The following is an 18,701-nucleotide window of genomic DNA, read 5'->3' as shown; positions in this document are numbered from 1 at the left end:
TGAGGTGTTTAATGCTGTGCTGTGCTTCAGTAGCTGCTGATGCCTTCAAAGGCTGCTGATGTGATCCAGAAACACAGACTGCACTGATTCACTTTACTGCTTCTTTTATTTGTGTTACATTTTATTTGTTTATTGTGAATTTCTCTCTAAAATGAATAAAGTGAAGTACCTACCTACTGTCCAACCGGAAAACATTCACAGCGCTTCTCTTTTCCCACATTTTATGTTGCAGCTTTATTCCAAAAATGGATTAATTATTTTCCTCAAAATTCTACAAACAAAATCGCATAATGGCGACATGAAAGAAGTTTGTTTGGAATCTTTGCAAATTTGTTATAAATAAAAATAAAAAAGATCATGCACATTAGTATTCACAGCCTTTGCTCAATACTTTGTTAAAGATCTTTTGGGTTTAATGCTTATTTTTGGCAGATTCTCTCATTCGTCCTTGCAGAACCCTCTCGAGCTCCATCAGGTTGGATGGAACAGCCATTTTCAGATCCCTCCAGAGATGTTCAATCAGAGGTCTTGGCTGTGTTTAGGGTCGTTGTCTTATTGTGAAAGACAAACCGTCACCCCAGTCTCAGGGTCCAGGGACGTCTCTGTACATTGCTGCATTCATCTTTCCCTCAATTCTGACGAGTCTCCCAGTTTCTGCTGCTGAAAATCCCACAGCATGATGCTGCCACCACCATGCTTCACTGTAGGGCCAGGTGATGAGCGGTGCCTGGTTTTCTCCAGACATGACACTTGGCATTCAGGCCAAAGAGTTCAATCTTTGTTTCTCATGGTCTCAGAGTCCATCAGGTGCATTTACTCTGTCTGGTCACTCTACCATACAGGCCTGATTGGTGGAGTGCTGCAGAGATGGTTGTTCGTCTGGAAGGTTCACCTCTCTCCACAGAGAAATGCAGGAGCTCTTTCAGAGTGAACACCTGGTGCTTGGTCACCGCCCTGACTGAGGCCCTTCTCCTCCAATCGATCAGTTTGGCCAGGCGAAGGGAAAAGTCCTGGTGATTCCAAACTTCTTCCATTTACAGATGATGAAAGCTACTGTGCTCATTGGGACATTCAATTCTGCAGAATCTTTTTCTGTACCCTTCCACAGATCTGTGCCTCAATACAATCCTGCTTTAGACAATTCATTAGACTTGGACATGGCTTGGTTTGTGCTCTAACATGCACTCTTAACTGTGGTACCTCATCTAGACAGCCTTGCCAAATCATGTCCAATCAACTGAATTTACCACGGCTGGACTCCAAGCAAGTTGTAGAAACATCTCAAGGATGATCAGTGAAAACGGGATGCACCTGAGCTCAAAAGAGTGTCATGGCAAAGGCTGTGATTATTTATGTACATCAATATTTTATTTTATTGTTTATAAATGTGCAAAGATTTTAAACACACTTCTTTCACGTTGCCATTATAGGGTTTTGTTTGTAGAATTCTGAGGAAAACAATGAATTTTATCCATTTTGGAATAAAGCTGTAGCAACACAATGTGGAAAAAGTGAAGCGCTTTGAATACTTTCTGGATGCACCGTATCGTCCGTCTGTCCGTCTGTCTGTCCGTCTGTCTGTCCGTCTGTCTGTCTGTCTGTCTGTCTTATTATTATTATTATTATTATTATTATTATTATTATTATTATTATTATTATTATTATTATTATTATTATTATTATTATTATATCTAACACTGTCTTCAGCACCCAGGTCTCAGATATTTCTTTGCCTTAATTGACAGACATCCCAGAGGACGAGGCTCGTTACTGGTCCTGTAAATTGGAGAGCATCAATGCCATGGGGATGCACGATGAGGTGAGGCACCTCAGCTCCTGTTTCCTGTTGAAAGTGGTTTAGAATTCGAATCTGCTTGTTCGTCACATGTTCATGCACAGAGTTGCTGATTGGACAAGATTTTTTTTTCAGCTCCAAGTGAGATCTTTGCACATCTTGCATGATGGTGCTCTGGCATGTCGTCATGTCCCCAACAGTCTATAGTCGTTCCTCTGTCCGTGAATTTATACCATGTGCAGTCAAAGTTCTAATTAATCCCAAAGGTGTTCAATGTGCTCTACAGTAAGACATTCCAGATCTTTCACTCCAGATCAGCCCATGTAAAGCATATCTTCATGGATCTGGCTTTCTGCTGCCACTTCCTAAGAACTTTATGGTAATGGTTTGGGGAAGAACTACATATGGCTGGAAATAATGACTTCAAAAACACAAATAATACCAATTTGCTTGCAACAAATAGTTTTGGCACCCTATGAGAGGAATTGGTATTGGCCGGTTCCTCAGGTCATCAGGATGAAGATATAATCCCAAGACCCAAACCATTTCCTGTTTTTTATGGAGGAACTGAACCGAGAACTACAGTGGTTGGAGAAAGTATTGAAAATTGTTTTATTTGTTTTAATATTTTGTAAATGGTTTGTGGTTTATCCTCTTTTTCTGTTTTAACCCATCAGTTTTAGAGAAAACCCACCGCTGGTATGGGCTCAGAATTCAGCATGGTGTTTTGAGTGGGTGTGCTGTGTGTTGAAGTGACTTCTTTATGTGTGTGTTTAACGGCACTTTTTTTTTTTAATGCCCGATTAATGCATCGCACATTAGGTTCCCTGGTGGTCTAGTGGTTAGGATGCGGCGCTCTCACCGCTGCGGCCCGGGTTCGATCCCCGATCAGGGAACCAACCCCAGCCACTCTCAGTGCCGGTCCCAAGCCCGGATAAATGGGGAGGGTTGCGTTAGGAAGGGCATCCAGCGTAAAAATGTGCCAAATCTAACATGCGGAGGATCCGCTGTGGCGCCCCCTAACGGGAGAAGCCGAAAGAAAGTTAATTGCATCGCACATTTCTGTCATTTTTATAAAAAATTATAATTAATTAAAGAAGGCGAAATTAAATGAATTGTGTTAATCTATTAATCGTGAGTTAACTCGTGACAATCATGTGATTAACTGCGATAAAATATTTTATTCGATTGACAGCCCTGATAAACAATCAGTGTGTGTGTGTGTGTGTGTGTGTGTGTGTGTGTGTGTGTGTGTGTATAATTCCGGTTCTCGGCAATATTTTAGGAGATGCATGTGTAGAATAAATAACGATTATGATGATCAATCTAAATGAAATTAAACTGTGATTGATTTGATTTGCTTGTGATTTTTGTGTGACTTTTTGCAGTGTAAAAATGTGACCTTTTTGCAAAAAATACATGATTCTGATATATGCTGATATAAATATATACATGAGATTCAATTTAGTAATTCCCCCTTTACCGCGGTTCGAATCTCGTGCCCCGGTTTAGCATGGAATTTCATTCCTCACATAACTTATTAGTTTGGCTGATTTTCCAGGTCTCTCGCAGATAACACAATAGACCAAACAACTTATTTTTTGTTGGAAAAATGATATATATTAATAAAAATATAATTATTAATTATAAAATGAAGTAAAATGTTAATAGAGTACTGTATATCTTAAAATAGCATTTTTGGGCTGCCATTTGTTTATAATGGTTTTTGTTTTGGAACGTAACCACCGTGATAAATGGGAATTACATTTTTATATATATATATATATATATATATATATATATATATATATATATATATATATATATATATATATATATATATAATAATTTATAATTTTTTTTAAAATGAATGCATGTAAATGTGACTTTTATTTCTCTTTCCTATCAGTTTCCGCTGCAGGATGATGGAGTACGGCGTCCTCTTCCCTTGGCTGCCTCTCAATGTTGTGAGTATTAATACATTCCACACGCTAAGTGGCGCCATTTAGTCATTTATCAATCTGAGAATTTTGTTACCAGGAGTGAGATTTTTTTGTCCCTGTGCGATATTTTAAAAGCCGACGTGTAAGTTGAAGGAAATCTTACACCTGCTGCATGATTTGTGGTTGAACGTTTTAAGTGTGATGTTTGAATCGTTTCTTCTCTTTTCACGTGTCTGATGTTTGATTTACCAGGCAGCTATTTCGGATGGCCCGAAGTATCCCAAAGTATGTAATGATCACTTTGTCCTAATGCTGCAGATTATTCCCTAATGTTTTCCCCACCGAACCGTTCAGTGTTCTCCCTGTACTCAACCGCTCAGCTTGAAGGGTTTGAGTTGAATCGGAGGAAATCGAGGAGAACATTAAACTGTTCGGTGCAGGTCTCAGTGCTGGTTGCTTCCTCAGTTTGTTCCTTCAGTCCCTCGTTTTTTTTTTTTTTGCTTTCCCGGCTTAAGTGCATGTTTTCTAAATGATATGCTGCCCAGATTTTACCCAATTCCTAATCATGATCAGTAAAATCACCAGAGAAACCCACACACTTTTTTTTTATATAAATATTTACAATATTTACTTAAGATTCTTTAAAAAATATATATATATATATAATATATATTTTATTATTATTATGCCACAGCATTTTAGAATTCTTGGTTCTGATCAGTCAGAAGTTGTTGATTCACAAGTATGTCATTTTGCAACATTTTGTTGTGGTGAAATGTTTTGTGAGAAGGATTTGAAGTGAGTAGATATTCCTCCACTTCAGAGGTTTTTGCTTTGCAATATCTCTGTGGAAAGAATATTTATAGCTGCTATAAGATAAGTGATAACAGGATGATATCAGGAACTAACTTGAAGCCACACTGTATGGACAAAAGTTTTGTTTTGTTCAAAAAAATAAATACAATCTGTTACAATAAAAAACTGCTGTGGTATAAGAGGAATAAACCACAATATGTATTTATTGGGAAATAATTAGCATTACGTTGGTAAGATCGAGTCTACTTATGGATTTTTATGTGTTTGACTGCATTTTTTAAATAGATTTTATATTATTTTGTGTATATTTTATAAATGTGTTGCATAAATAAATATCAAGGATTTCTTCATTCATACCCTGCTTGAGTAATGAGGCTCATTGTTTGTCGTGTGTGTGTGTGTGTGTGTGTGTGTGTGTGTGTGTGTGTGTGTGTGTGTGTGTGTGTGTGTGTGTGTGTGTGTGTGTCTGTTATTTGTGTCAACTGTTATTCATGTAGCATGTTGTTTTAAATGGTTTAAAGTCTTAATTTAAGCAACAGGCGAATACAAACGCATGATGTTGCAGTCTTTTATAACATTTACGAAATCCAGCTTCCAGTGCTATAATGTGAACATTTAGTTAGATTTGAATTAAAACGTTTTCCTGAGTCTGTAATATCTCCTTTACAGCACTGGATGATCTGGACAGTGCAATGGACGACCGGGACAGTGACTACAGGAGCGAAACAAGCAACAGTCTGCCCCCACGCTACCACACCACAGCCCAGCCCAACTCCTCAGTACACCAGTATCCGGTGGGGCCACGTTTCCAGCAACACGCCGACTCCTGCACCGACTCTGTGCATAGTTTTGAACTGGACTACAGAGACAATCATCCAAGCAGGTAAAAATCCACTTATTCTGCAACAGTTGGACATGACCCAGTTTAATCCAAGAGTTTATAGATGGACTGAAGTCTAACATGGCCACTATTTAAATTGGATATTTCAAATAAAAAATTTTTGAAGCAGTAAAATTAGAATTTTAAACCCAAATGCCTCTTGTTATAGGGAATTTCCGAAAAGCTTTAATGTAATATCTATAAAAAAACATGGAATTTTATACTAAACCCCTTCGTAAATCAAGACATGGCCTAGCCTACCCAGGAGTTTTAAAGAATGATCAGTATGGGAAAGTATAATGTCTTTTGTGTGAACGAGCGCCGGTTCCTGGGAAGGAGGGTGGAGCCGTACGTGCTCTGTTTCGGTATCTGGTGATGCCGAAAGAAAGGAGAGAAAAAAAAGATCAAATTGGGCTTCGAAACACCAAAAACCCAGGAGAAAGTAAGCATTCCGTCACAGAGACAACTGATATCTGTAAATCGTTTGCGAGCATAAGGTGGGAGACGCGTACATCCTGGCAACGCCCAGTCGTAAATCAGTGTTTATCATTGTAAGATAAAAATAATAATACGTCGAACCATTGTAACTACGGGACCACACACACAGGTGGTCCCGGAGTTACAATGGTTCGACGTATTGTTTTTTTTTATCTTACAATGTTAAAACATGGTTTTATGAGGTGTATATATACCTCATAAAACCATGTTTAGAGTTTACTTTAAAAGTTTTGCACTACAGAAATATCAAATTCCACTTTTGGTACATTTTTAATCTTCTTTTGTTTCTGTTTGATTTAATATTGATTTTTTTTTTCTATTTTCTCTTTTTCTTTTTTTAAATTCTCCTTTTTATCAACCTGCTACTTTCTATAAGAACCCTAAATGACAGAGGGAGGGTTAGAATAATTCCTGTAGACTCTGGTATGGGAGTAGAGGACTGGGAGCTCAAATATAAAATGTGGAGCAAAGGTTCTCTAAATGATAACCTTGATGAAGAAGATTGTGACTTGGATATAGAGGATGGCAATCCAAATAATATCATTCACTTCAAAAGATCTGGTCAGAATTCCATGATTAGAGAGCAACCCCAAAAGACATCACTGAATCCTGCCTATCCAGAGAGTTACAACACTATCGACCGAAGACTTAGAAAAAAGACTGGAGAGCCAGTTGGATTTATAAAGACAAATACGGAATGCATTAAAGACTTTTTCAACACTGATCTTGCTCTCCTCCGTCAGAAACGGGGAGAACTTGTACTACGTCAAGTAGCAGAAATGGAAGAAGAAGATGAGAAGATGATGCCTTGCTTAATGCCATACAAAAATGGCTTGTTCTACAAAACTAGAATGCAGGCTAAAAACAACGTGGAAAACACGTCACGGGACTGCATTGCATATCAATACATAGAAGAAACAAGACTTAGAAGGAGAATCGAGCCTGATTCTGAAGGCTCTGATGAGATGCAAGGATCTGAGGAGGAGTTAGATGAATTCTGCTCAGAGATTCATCAGCACTATAAACACTACAGAGACGAAGCTCAGGGATATCATAATAAGAAGACTACAAAGGGTAAAATTGGGGGAGGTACCCCAGAAGTTATGTTATCACCTGTGGAGGAACCCGTTGATGAATATGTCGATCCAATTGATGAACTTCAGTGCTTAGTGGAAAGTGTGTCTGAATATCTGGCTGAAAAAGAGCAGGAGATAAATAATTATGGTTTCCTCCCTGAAACAAGTGAATCGAGGCTGTCCTCCCAGGGCAGTGTAAGGACAGGATCTTTTGAAGATGACCAAGGCATCACTTCTAAGGAGTTAAAAGAAGTCAATTCTATAGAGGCCAAGGAGAACAAATTGTCTGAACAGGGATCAGGCAAGAAGAATGCCATTAACTTCTTGATTAGCTCCTTAACTGACAGAATTGCACCAAATTTAAAACAAACAAGTTCAAATAATGTTCAGAGTTCGGAAGAATATGATGATGTTGCAGGTAGCTCTGGTTTATCAAAGCTATTTTCGTTAATGACAAAGTCTTCAAGTCTGGCACCGATTGCTGTGGTCTCTCCTGCTCAAGAAACTCCACCTGATGAGAGGACGTTCCTGAAGCCTAGTCAACCATCAGATGCAAAGCCACATCAAATGCTTCAAAAAATACCCATGAAAATTCCCCAACAAAACAATAAGCACATAAATCAAAATGTAAATAAATTCCAGCAACTTTCCTCTGTAAAGTCTGAGTTCACAGAGGAAGCCCTGACGCTCTCAAACCCTCCAAATCTTTCCTCAATAGGAGGTGCTTATGGGGCTAGCAAGAGTTTTTCTGAAGATATCAGTAAGAATGAGCTTGGAAGGAATCGCGGACATTCAGTAGATCGATCAAATGATATGCAAGATTTCAGGCATAGTGGAGATCAGACTAGAACCATCAATGAGTCTCCAAAATCTACTGCAGATTTAGGATTTTTTATGCCCTTAAAGAAATCATTTAGCTCTCTGATCTCTCCAGTTCCTCGTATGCCTCCTGAGCACCAGACTCAAACGGTTTTTCCTGTATTCAGGATAGAAAATGATGTCCGAGAGGCGAAATCTTTGCCTGAGAACAAAATGGGAGACGAAGTACCCACGCAGCAGCCCCCAAAAGAAGAAGAGGCAATGTTTTTTGGACTGTTAAAATTTGCCTCAGGTGATGATACTGGTGAATTTCAAAGTTCACAACAGCATGCAGCCAAATCTAATCAGACTGCTCCCTCTAAAAGTACCTCTGCAACTAGATTTTCCTCAAATTCCAACAAAGCCACATCCTCAGGTCAGTATATTGCTGAGGTGCAGTCTAAGCAGACTTTAGAGACTAGTTGGTTTTCAAGCCTTTTCAAGAATGAACCAAATGAAAAGATGCAGCCTGCAAGTCCACGAGGCCAGATGTTAGTGAACCAGAGTTTTAGACCAGCTACTGGTTTAAGTGAACACCAAAAACCAGCAAAGGCAGTGAACAAACAAATGAATAATATGCAACAAACGTCAAACCCAAATACTTCTGAGTCAGAAACGCAGAAAAAAAAAGGCTTATTTTCTACCTTATTTAAATCATCATCTTCTGATGACATGACCGGTTCCAAAACTGATCTGCATTCTGATGAAGAAGGCTTGTTTTCTGGTCTTAAGAATTTTGCCTCTCTTGGGGGCATTCCAAAAAGGTCGCACTCGAACCAAATACAAATCAGAAATGAAGCATGTCAAACGAAGAATCCTGCTCAAATCCATCTAGAAAATCAGCCACATGCTCATAAGCAAGCAGAAAAACCTCCTCCGTCAGGAGCTTCTTTATCAGGTTCAGAACCACCTCAACACAGAGACCTTACAGACTCTCAGCAACCTCCACCACCATCTCAGGATCATTTATCTGCCGCTCAAATTGCGTCAACTGAACCCCAGTTTAAACCTCAAAATACAAGATCGAGTTCTGTAGAGGGCAAATCCTTTGAACAGTACCCTCCTTCAGGAAAAAAAGATCCCCGGTCTGGAATATTGTCTGGAATTTCTAACAAGTTCAATGATTCTTTTGATGAAATTTCACAGAATAAATGGGATCCATGTGACCAAGACCAACAGAGTATACAACAAGAGAGTTGTTTTCAAAGTGTGCCAATATATGGACAGCAGACCGTAGTGAGAGACCAACATTCCTCTGATTCCAGGGTGAAATCTGTCCAATGTATGGACCAGAGCTTGATTTCAAACAATTTAAAAAAGTGTTCAGATGAATGTCATTCAGGAGCCAACGTTGAATTAGACAAAGAAACAGACAGAAGCCAAAACAGATGTAAAAGCACTGGCATAAAGAATGTACCTCTCTTCAGTGATGACAATAATTTGGACCTGAGGACTTTGGCAAGTAATGAAAGATCACAACAAAGGAATGTGACCTATATTTCAAATAGCACAAGCCATTTGCCACAGACGGCAAATTTCCACGATCTTTCCTCAAATGGTGTAAATAATATATATGGCATGTCTTCCCACGTTAGCCTCTCAGGTCACTTACAGTCACCACAACCATATTTAGCACAGAGCTCCCCCTTTTTATATAATTTCCCAAAGCAGCATTCTTTTCACAATAACTCATCTCATGGTTTTGGACCTACCTATGACCACTACTGGAGCCATAATTCTGTTCTGGGAGAACTGAATAACCAGTCATTGAGCTATGATCCATATGAATATAGTCTTTCACCAAGTCTAGAAGAATCTCAAAAGAATGAAATTGGCTTGGAGCAGGAAGAGTATCAAAGAAACCTAGCCAACAATTTAAATGTGCAAAAAAAGTGGAGCATCTATAGCAGTTTGGACCTGATCAATAATTGTGACTCCGGTTTTGAAAAAAGGGGCGCCTTAGATTTGAGCAAAAAAGTCAATGCTAATTTTGGTAGTTTGCAGTCATTCAACGAGGACAGCTGCTACAGTTTAAATAGTGTAGCTTACCTTGAAGGCTATTACGAGCAACATCCAACAAATGTATCTTACTCTGCTGACAGAGAAAATTATTCTACAGGAACAAATGGACATCCCGAAGGCAATGGTTTTATTGGTTGCCCTTATGCCTGGAATGATACTTCTGCAACAACTGTAGATATTGAGGACTATGCATATTTTGAAGATACAGAATGGTACCAACAATGGCTCTTACTTCTAGAGCAAGGTATGTGGTGGCCGGCAGATGATGGAGATTGTGGATACTTTGTCTACACTGATCACGAGTATATCTATGCCTTGCTGACAGATGGCTCCGGTCAGTATGTTTATGCATGTGCTCCTGAAGATGAGTTGTGGGAAAACAAGCAGCTATCTGATAACTATCCATGTGCCTTGCTCAACAATGAGATGGTTATTGTGTGTGGTTTCAAAATTCCTCTGTACAACGAGGATGAACTCTTCTGGTTCCCAGGACAAGATCAGAGTGAGGCTCGGCTTCTAAACGCACCCCTCGACCTATCAGATGTGTATAGGAAGGGTAATGAGATCATGAATCTAAACTTGGAAAGGTTCTCACAGATGTTTGAGAGCTCCATTCCTGCTCAAAGACAACAATCTATAGATTTTTCTTCGTATCGATTAAACAAGGTTAAAATGGACACCAGGCAACCGACACAAAACGGTTTTGCTAACCAGGATTCTTTTCTGGAAGTCCTAGATCTAAGAGTTAATGGAACTATTGCTAATGATGAATCAAACCATAAAAACAAAGAACTGCTTTCTCGAAAAGTCTCCATTTCTGCTTGCCCAACCGCAACAACACACTCATCAGGCGTTTACACGTGTTACCAGCCTCGTCAGAGACGTCGTTCATCCTCTGGATTACAAGTAAAGCATGTCGATGACACTTCAGAGGAAGAATGGCGAAAAAGAGTTCAGCCTGGAGAGAAACAGATTAAGAAACCAATCAAGAAATTATCGTCTGTCTTTTCTTCTCTTGTTGGAAAAAGTCAGGAATCTGATTCAAACAGAAGCGTAACTGGCTCAAAAACATTCACAACTGCCATAAATGCTCCAAATCCAGCATTGATTCAAGTCCTAGAAGCATCTGTAAATGTTCAGCAATCTTCTTCTTGTGAAGTTTCTACAAACTTAACAGACATACCTGTCAACATACCCGTTTTTTCAACAGATCCAAAAAATTGTGAAAAACCTGAGCAAAATCAAGGAGGCTTTCGAAGTTTTTTCAGGAATTCACTCGGAAAAGAGAAACTGAATCAAGCGTCTGTCAAATCTTTTCAAGGTGAACCAAAGCAGACTAAGGAAAATGCATTTGACCTTAAAAGAGTACAGAGAGTGGGAGAATTGTTAAACTTTGAAAACTCTACTTCGGTGCTGCCACTGAAGGAATCCTGTTCACAAATCCCTTCTGCACCTCCATCTTTTGGGTTAAGAAATTATGCTAAAGAAACAGACTATGTTTATCATAGGACTTCGACATCTGAAGGAGTTGGGAAACCACAGAGATCGAGTATATTGAGCATGGGTAGTCAGTCAGATATTTCCGAAGCATCACAGATACCTCAGGAGCAAATGCCTAAGACTGCATCACAGATTTCAGAGGTTTCTCAAGCAACACCACCAACCTGTTATAATAAATCAGAACCTTCAACGAAATCAGCAAGTGGATTGTTTGGCTTTTCTATTGTATTTCCTGGGCGCACCAAAAAGGAAGAACTTGCAGGGAGAGGGCTACTGTCAATGTTTACTGATTTTAGCCCCCAAAAGGTACCTCCTCAAAGAGAATCAACTTTTCAATGTCAAGTCGATCAAACAACTGAAAAAGCACCTTATAAAGAAACATCAAGCATAGATTCATTTTCTGGGCCTGATGCCACTAGTACTCAACAAACTTGCACATCATCAAATCAGGCCCCAAAAGAAACGATAGGTATTAAGGCTTTTACTTTGTTTAGTGGTTCAAATCCACCTCAAAATTCATCACCAACTAGATCTACCAGTCAGCAATCATCTCATGGACTTGCACCTCAAGATCCTCCAAAGACTGCTTCGCAAGAATCAGGATCTATTCTTGGTGGAATATTAGGTGGCCTTTCAAACTTTAATGAGCGTCCGGTTAAAAGCTTTTTTTCTAGGCTTGGTGCATCTACCTCACAACCTTTATCCACCCCTCAACCAACAACTGGTCCAATAAATGATGCTGAAATTCCAGATCAAGTGCCCCCTAAACAGCTACAGGAAAAGGATATAATTAGCGGTGTACAAAAACCACATCAACAAGCAATTCCTCAAAAAGATCCACCTAGAACGTGTCCACTCTCATTGCTTGGTGTTTATAGTCCACAACAGAATACACCTCAAGCAACACCAGTTCAGATTGGATTTTTATCAAGCGCCAATAAAGGCGCACCAAATAAAGTATTTTCGACATTTGAAAAACCGCACCATGAGCAAAATGCTAGCACTGCCCCGCAAATAGATTTTGACCAATCCCCTGGAACGAGTTCCTTGCAAAATGAGCAATCTACCAGGTCTTCTGTAAAATATATACCATCAGTATTTAGTGTTCCCACATCACCACAACCAGACTGTATTGTTTCATTACCTGATGATGAACCGTCCATTTTCAGCTCCAAAACTCAACCAACTTCTATTTCTCGCTTAGATGAAAGTCCAGGTACAGGTTTGCTGTCAAAGCTTAGTGAAGGTCATTATCAAGCCTATGAAGCACCAGATATACAGACTTGTGCTTCTGCGGAAGATTCGTCCACTGTTCCGGAGGATATTACTTCATTAGTTGACACGAATTCTGTACATACAGAATCAGCTAGTAGCTTACCAACCCCTCCCATGTTTTCAGGACCTGGGGTTACTGCTCAGAATGCAGCATCTGGTTTATTGTCAATGTTCAGTGGGTCAGGTTCGCAAAATTCAGCCCCCCAAGCTGGATCTGTACTTGGTGGAATTTTTCCAGTTACCAAAGGACAAAATTACATTTCTGGCAAGAGTCTGCTTTCTGTGTTTTCTGGCCCGAGATCAAATTCCAGTTTAGATATAGAGGATTGTGGACCTTCAGCATCAAAAGTACCACCTGGAAAAAGTTTGCTATCTATGTTTGGTGGGACAAGGCCACAAGAGCCCTCATCTTCAACATCATTACTGGGAGGCATTTTTACTGGTGGCATTACTCCTAAACAGTCAGGAAGAGGGCTGCTTGCCAGGTTTGGTAGCCCTAGTTCAATACTAACCAGTCAGACAGAAGTAACATCCAAGCAACCGCAAGCTGACGGACAGTTTGTTGGTTCCTCAATTTGTTCTCAGGGAGGTACCTCGAATGATGTGTTATTCAGTGAAGAAAATAACCTTGAGTTTGAAAAATCTGTGCTTATAAGTTCTGAACTTTCTGGTTCACGATCAGCTAACACTGTTTCAGGTGAAAGTACAAAAAAGCTTGAGGGTTATGAAACAATAATGCTGCACCCACAATCAGCATCATCACAACAACATAATTGTTATTTTACTACTGCAATGGAGAAAGAAACTATAGAGGGAAAACCTACAGCAGCAAGCCAAGACAATATGGAGTCTGCTGCTTTATCTGGAGAATTAGTTAGCAATACTCACTCATGGCCTGAGAAAAATGAGGTTTGCCCACAGCATAAAACAGAAGATTTTGCTACACCAGAAGGTGTAATTGCAGACAAAGAAGGACAACAAAAACTTTCTGATGTTGAGAAGTCTGTTTTTTACACATCAGCTGATGTAGTCTCTGGGTTCATGTCTAAAATGTTCTCAGGTACCACCGGACCCTCAAAAACATCAAGCAGTCTTTTCTCTTCAGCACAAGCTTCATTTTATAAGTCAACATCTACTAAAGGGTCAGAGTCACAACAGACAACCAGAATCTTTGGCTTCACAAGTAGCTTAGCAACCGATTCTCTAAAAAGTGACCTCCTTGGTAAGTTCAAATCTCATCAAACGGTCAATCCAGCAGAAGCATCACCAAATTTTAATTCTTCTCCATCACCTGAATTTACTGTTCAAGATCAAGGAGTTCCTACTGATGTAGTAACACCCCCTTCAGGACATGTAAAGTTGATTGAGAATGTAATTAAAACAGACTCCATTTTAACTGAGCAACCACTGCACCAAGTCATCAAGTCTGATACAACTAAAAACTCAGCACCTGCAAGTTTGAACCCTGAAGTTATTATACTTAGTAATGATACGGTCATTGAATGTGACATGGTAACAAGGAAACCAGTCATTTTTAGTGATTTTGAAGATACATTGACCGGCAAGTCAGGACCAGTTCAAGAACCTTCTGTGTCCGAACCATCCCAGTCCATGTTTGGTATAGCTGGTTTATTGCCATCGAAGCTTACCTTTATAACAGATGCTGGAAATTCCAGGAAGTCTTATGGTCCTTCAGCAGCTAGTGAAGGTCTTCCTTCAAAGCCTCAATCAGATAATGGTGGACTGTTGTCTGGACTGAAATCATTCTCAGCAAGTTTGTTTTCAGAAGAGAAGCCAAAAGCATCGACTCATGACCCAGCACTACAGTTTGGTGCAAAAATAGGTTTTTGGCAAAAGGAAGCACCGGTACCTATGAAAAAGCAGACTTCTGGTGTGGTTACAGCTCAGCCTGAGTCACAAGGTTTTCCATGCAACACATGTTCACCAGACGTTAGCCTTTTGATTTCAAAGGAAATGGACGAAAATATCAATCAAATTGAGAATGAAATGATACACAGAACTATAATAGATGTAGACAGATCCGAGTATGAGGACCAGCATTTTCTAGATGACTCACAAATTAGTATGTCCTCCCTCGGGCTAGATTGTCCTTCCCCTAAAGAGCAGGAATCTCAGATCAAGCTCCCATCCTCTGCAGCTCTATCTTCTGGATTCCATCAGGAATGCAAGGAACTTATGAGTGCAAAAAGGCTAGTAGCATCATAAATCTCTCCCAAACTATTTATGATGAACCAACGTCAACATTAGTGCTAGTGTTTTCCTCTGTGATATATCAAAGTGTGTGTCTTGTGTGTTCCAGTTTTCTCATACTATCCCATCCTAGCTCATCTTATTCCATTACTTTCATCCTATCCTTTAGCTGATTGTTGTATTCAGTATATAACACTCACTATGTAATACTTTAATACTTAAACCTTATTGTGGTTTTTTTCCCCGTCCCCTGCGCACAAATTAGTCCTGCCGGCAGTAGTCATTTTGGATCTTCAGGAAACCTGAGTCAAGCCAGCTCTCCAAGTGAAATGGGCCAAGAGGGTGTTACAGGTTCAGAGCTAAAGGAGTCTTACCACTCATTTCATAGTACAGGATATCGCCCACCTGGGAATGTACACCATCCGGCCAATGGTCATGCCTCCTGGGGAGCAGTTGAGGGGTCGAAATCTTCTCAAGAGAAGGGAAAGTGTGAAAGCAGCACTTTAAAGCATGACAACATTCCCCAAGTTGAGAAGAGGCCAGAAATATCTCAAAAAAGGTATCCTGTCTTACTATATATAAAAGGTTCTGTGCTTAATTGAGTAATATAATAACAAAATATGGTGTTAGAATCATGCACAAGATTTCCAAATATTCTTTTTTTTATCGTTAGTGAAGTGGTATCTCAGTGGTTGAGGCTCTAGTTTCTGATCTAGGGGTCTAAGCCCCAGTTTAGCTAAGTTGCCACTCTTGGACCCTTAAGCATTACTTTATCATGGCGGTCACTGCACTTTGACCACAGCTTCCTAACATCTTGAAATAATTTTTCTATTGTGTAAAGTACAAGTAACAAGTGGAATCTTAATAGGAAATATACACCGATTGGGCGTAACATTATGGCATTATAACTGTGACTAGTGAAATGAATAACACTGAATATTTCTTCATCATGGCACCTGTTAGTGGGTGGGATTTATTAGGCAGCATGTGAACATTTTGTACTAAAAGTTGATGTGTTACAAGCAGGAAAAATGGGCAAGCGTAAGGATTTGAGAGAGTTTGACAAGGACAAAATTGTGATGTCTAGACGACGGGGACCGAGCATTTCCAAAACTGCAGCTCTTGTGGGCTGTTCCCGGTCTGCAGTGGTCGGTATCTATCAAAAGTGGTCCAAAGAAGGAACAGCGGTGAACCAGCAAACAGGGTCGTGGGTGGCCGAGGCTCACTGATGCACGTGGGGAGCAAAGGCTGGTCTGTGTGGTCCGATCCAACAGACGAGTTCCTGTAGCTCAAATTGCTGAAGAAGTTAATGCTCTGAATGCCCGACTGGTCAGAACTGTTTTGGCAGCAAAAGCGTGACCAACACAATATTAAGCAGGTGGTCATAATGTCATGCCTGATCAGTGTATTGTGAGTAGGAGATGACAAGATGATGTGGGAAGTGATAGGCATTGGAATTTTGATAGGCAAGTCATGAGTTCTAATCTCATTGCCAGCTAGATGCCACTGCTGTGCCCTGGAGCAAGGCCCTTAACCTTTAGTTGCTCAGATGTAGATCTGCTTTGGATAAGAGAACCTTCCAAATGCTGTAAATGCAAACGGTAAAAGCCATGTATCAGTCATAATTTGTGGCATGTTTACAGGAATTATTTGCATGGGGAGGTGGTAGATCAGTGGTTAAGGCATTGGACTTTGGATCTTAACATTCCAAACACGCCAAACTGCCACTTCTGGGCCCCCTGAGGCTCGTAACCCCGTAGCTGCTTAGTTGTATGAATGAGATACATGTAAGTCGCTCTAAATAAGGGCATCAGCCAAATGCAATAAATGTAAATGTACGCATAAAAAAATTAATCTTTATACAGTTAAGGTTTTCTTCTAAATTGTTTTGTCTTGTGCTTATTATTTGAAGAGGTAACTAAATGGCAGATAAATGTAAATCTCATAATATGTCCACAACGTGGCTAGTTATTATGATGATGGGAAGAAGTTTAATTAGATTGTTGAGTGATTCTTGGAACTTTACTATAATGAGGACTACTAGGTTCAGTTCCTAAAGCTATATCACCCCAATTCATGGCCTGGTCTATGCTTTTGATTTCTGGCTAACTGATTGCACATACTAAACTATAAACCTGTCTCAAAGATCCGTCTCTGTCTCAGTTCCCAGGAGGACATCTCTGCTTTGTCCGTCTCCACTTCCCGAGTGCGCTGGATAAAGGCCTTCAACAAAGTGAGACTTCAGCTCCAGGAGGTATAGTAGGGAGCTCATAACCTCCATCTCCTCTGTCTGTGCCTTTTCTAACTTATTGTTCTTCACTTAAAACACCATAGAGAAATCTATTCCTGTTCTTTACCCCTATTTCCAACATCTCATTACAACCATAATACCATTTTAAAATCTTCTGTCAGGTAAGTATGAGTCACATTTCATTCTTCAGTTCATTGAAAGATCTCTGATTGGTTGAGTTTCACCACATTTTTCTAATGGTACATGTTGAAGCCACTGCCACTACATAAAAAATGGCCAATTATATCACACTGGGGTTTCTTCAATACTCCAAGAATGGGATGTGGGGTCCAAAGGTATGTCCGTAAGGTAAATTCTTCTTCAGTCCTTATAGCTCTAATCTGTAAAGGTCAGAAGCTCTCTAGATATAAAATCTGAAGGACTAATTAAATATGTGCACACAGCAGGAAAGGATTAGTAAATGCTGGGACCCTGGACAGAAACATGAGCATAAACAAGATACCTCCCTATTTTCTTATGCATGAACTTCGTTATTATCTGTTTCCTGCTTGTTTTCTGTGTTTATAGACATCATGGCTTTAGAAAATGTACATTTTATTATTAGCATGATTTGAGAAATCTGTATACTGTAGCTATGAAAATTACATTCATTAATATAGCTAGAAATAGTTTAAGTAATCTCATAAGGTTGGCTTCCTTCGCTAGAATTAGTTTGCGTGTCGGGATTATATTTATCGCATTTAAGAAGGTGATCAAAAGATCCTCAGAGAATTCTTGTCAGGTTGGCTCATGTAAGCTAGATGGCTTGTGTATCTGAGAAATTTATGTTTAGATCTTCTCAGAAAAGTATTATATTTATGCAAAATTCGGTTGAATAAACTGAAACTTGTTGGCTATTGGTAGCTAGCGCTACCTGTGAAATTCATAAATAACTGTAGCAAAAAAAATAAATCCTGTGAGAATCCCGTGACTTTATGAGCACCTCAGCCCTGTTGCTAAAATCAATAACCGATTAATCGTGGTTTCTTTTTTCAACAACATTTTTGGGAAAATGGGGGTACATTGAGAAGAAAATTGGAATGTAAATTATTGAGTGTGTGTGTGTGTGTGTGTGTGTGTGTGTGTGTGTGTGTGTGGATTGTTCTATTGTTAGATGGTGGTTGTGAAGCAAAGCGGTGCATTAATATAACCGAGTTAATGCTAATGAAGTACTCTTATACAGCAGTTCTGACATGAGGCTCCATTACGATGATTGCTAGTGTGAGGGCTGGTGGAGATGCGAACACGAACGCCTGCTAATTGTGTAGAGCCGAAGTGAGAACAGGCTTTCTCACAGACGAGCATATATTTCCGTGTCGCAAAAGACATCGAAACGGAAGGGCTCACGGGCAGGCAAGCGAATTTAAAAGACAGAAATATGTGAAAGTTAGCTATGAATTATTCCCTGCGCTGTCTCATGGCTATAGCATGGATATGTGACTATAATGCCGTTAAAACAGCAAAGCATGTGAGAGAATCGGATGGATACAAAGTGTTTAATGTTAATTTCCATTCATAAAATGCACAAAAGGGTGAG

The 18,701-nt window shown here is 39.7% G+C and overlaps 1 protein-coding gene across 2 annotated transcripts in view; it reads left to right on the top strand.

The window, feature by feature from the left end:
* LOC310741139 (protein unc-13 homolog B-like) overlaps window positions 1–18,701 on the top strand; it is an 81,815-nt gene that overhangs the window by 28,489 nt on the left and 34,625 nt on the right. For both annotated transcript variants that reach the window (XM_083568673.1, XM_083568672.1), the window contains exons 6-10: window positions 1,746–1,819; window positions 3,705–3,762; window positions 5,224–5,437; window positions 15,140–15,433; window positions 17,038–17,128. In XM_083568673.1, coding sequence (XP_083424799.1) covers window positions 1,746–1,819; window positions 3,705–3,762; window positions 5,224–5,437; window positions 15,140–15,433; window positions 17,038–17,128 — 731 coding nt within the window. The remainder of the gene's footprint in view (window positions 1–1,745; window positions 1,820–3,704; window positions 3,763–5,223; window positions 5,438–15,139; window positions 15,434–17,037; window positions 17,129–18,701) is intronic.

This window comes from Silurus aristotelis, assembly GCF_946808225.1.
Source record: "Silurus aristotelis genome assembly, chromosome: 18".
Lineage (NCBI taxonomy): Eukaryota > Metazoa > Chordata > Actinopteri > Siluriformes > Siluridae > Silurus > Silurus aristotelis.
The sequence above is the reverse complement of the archived record's forward strand: the minus strand, read 5'-3'. Positions and strand labels throughout refer to the sequence as shown.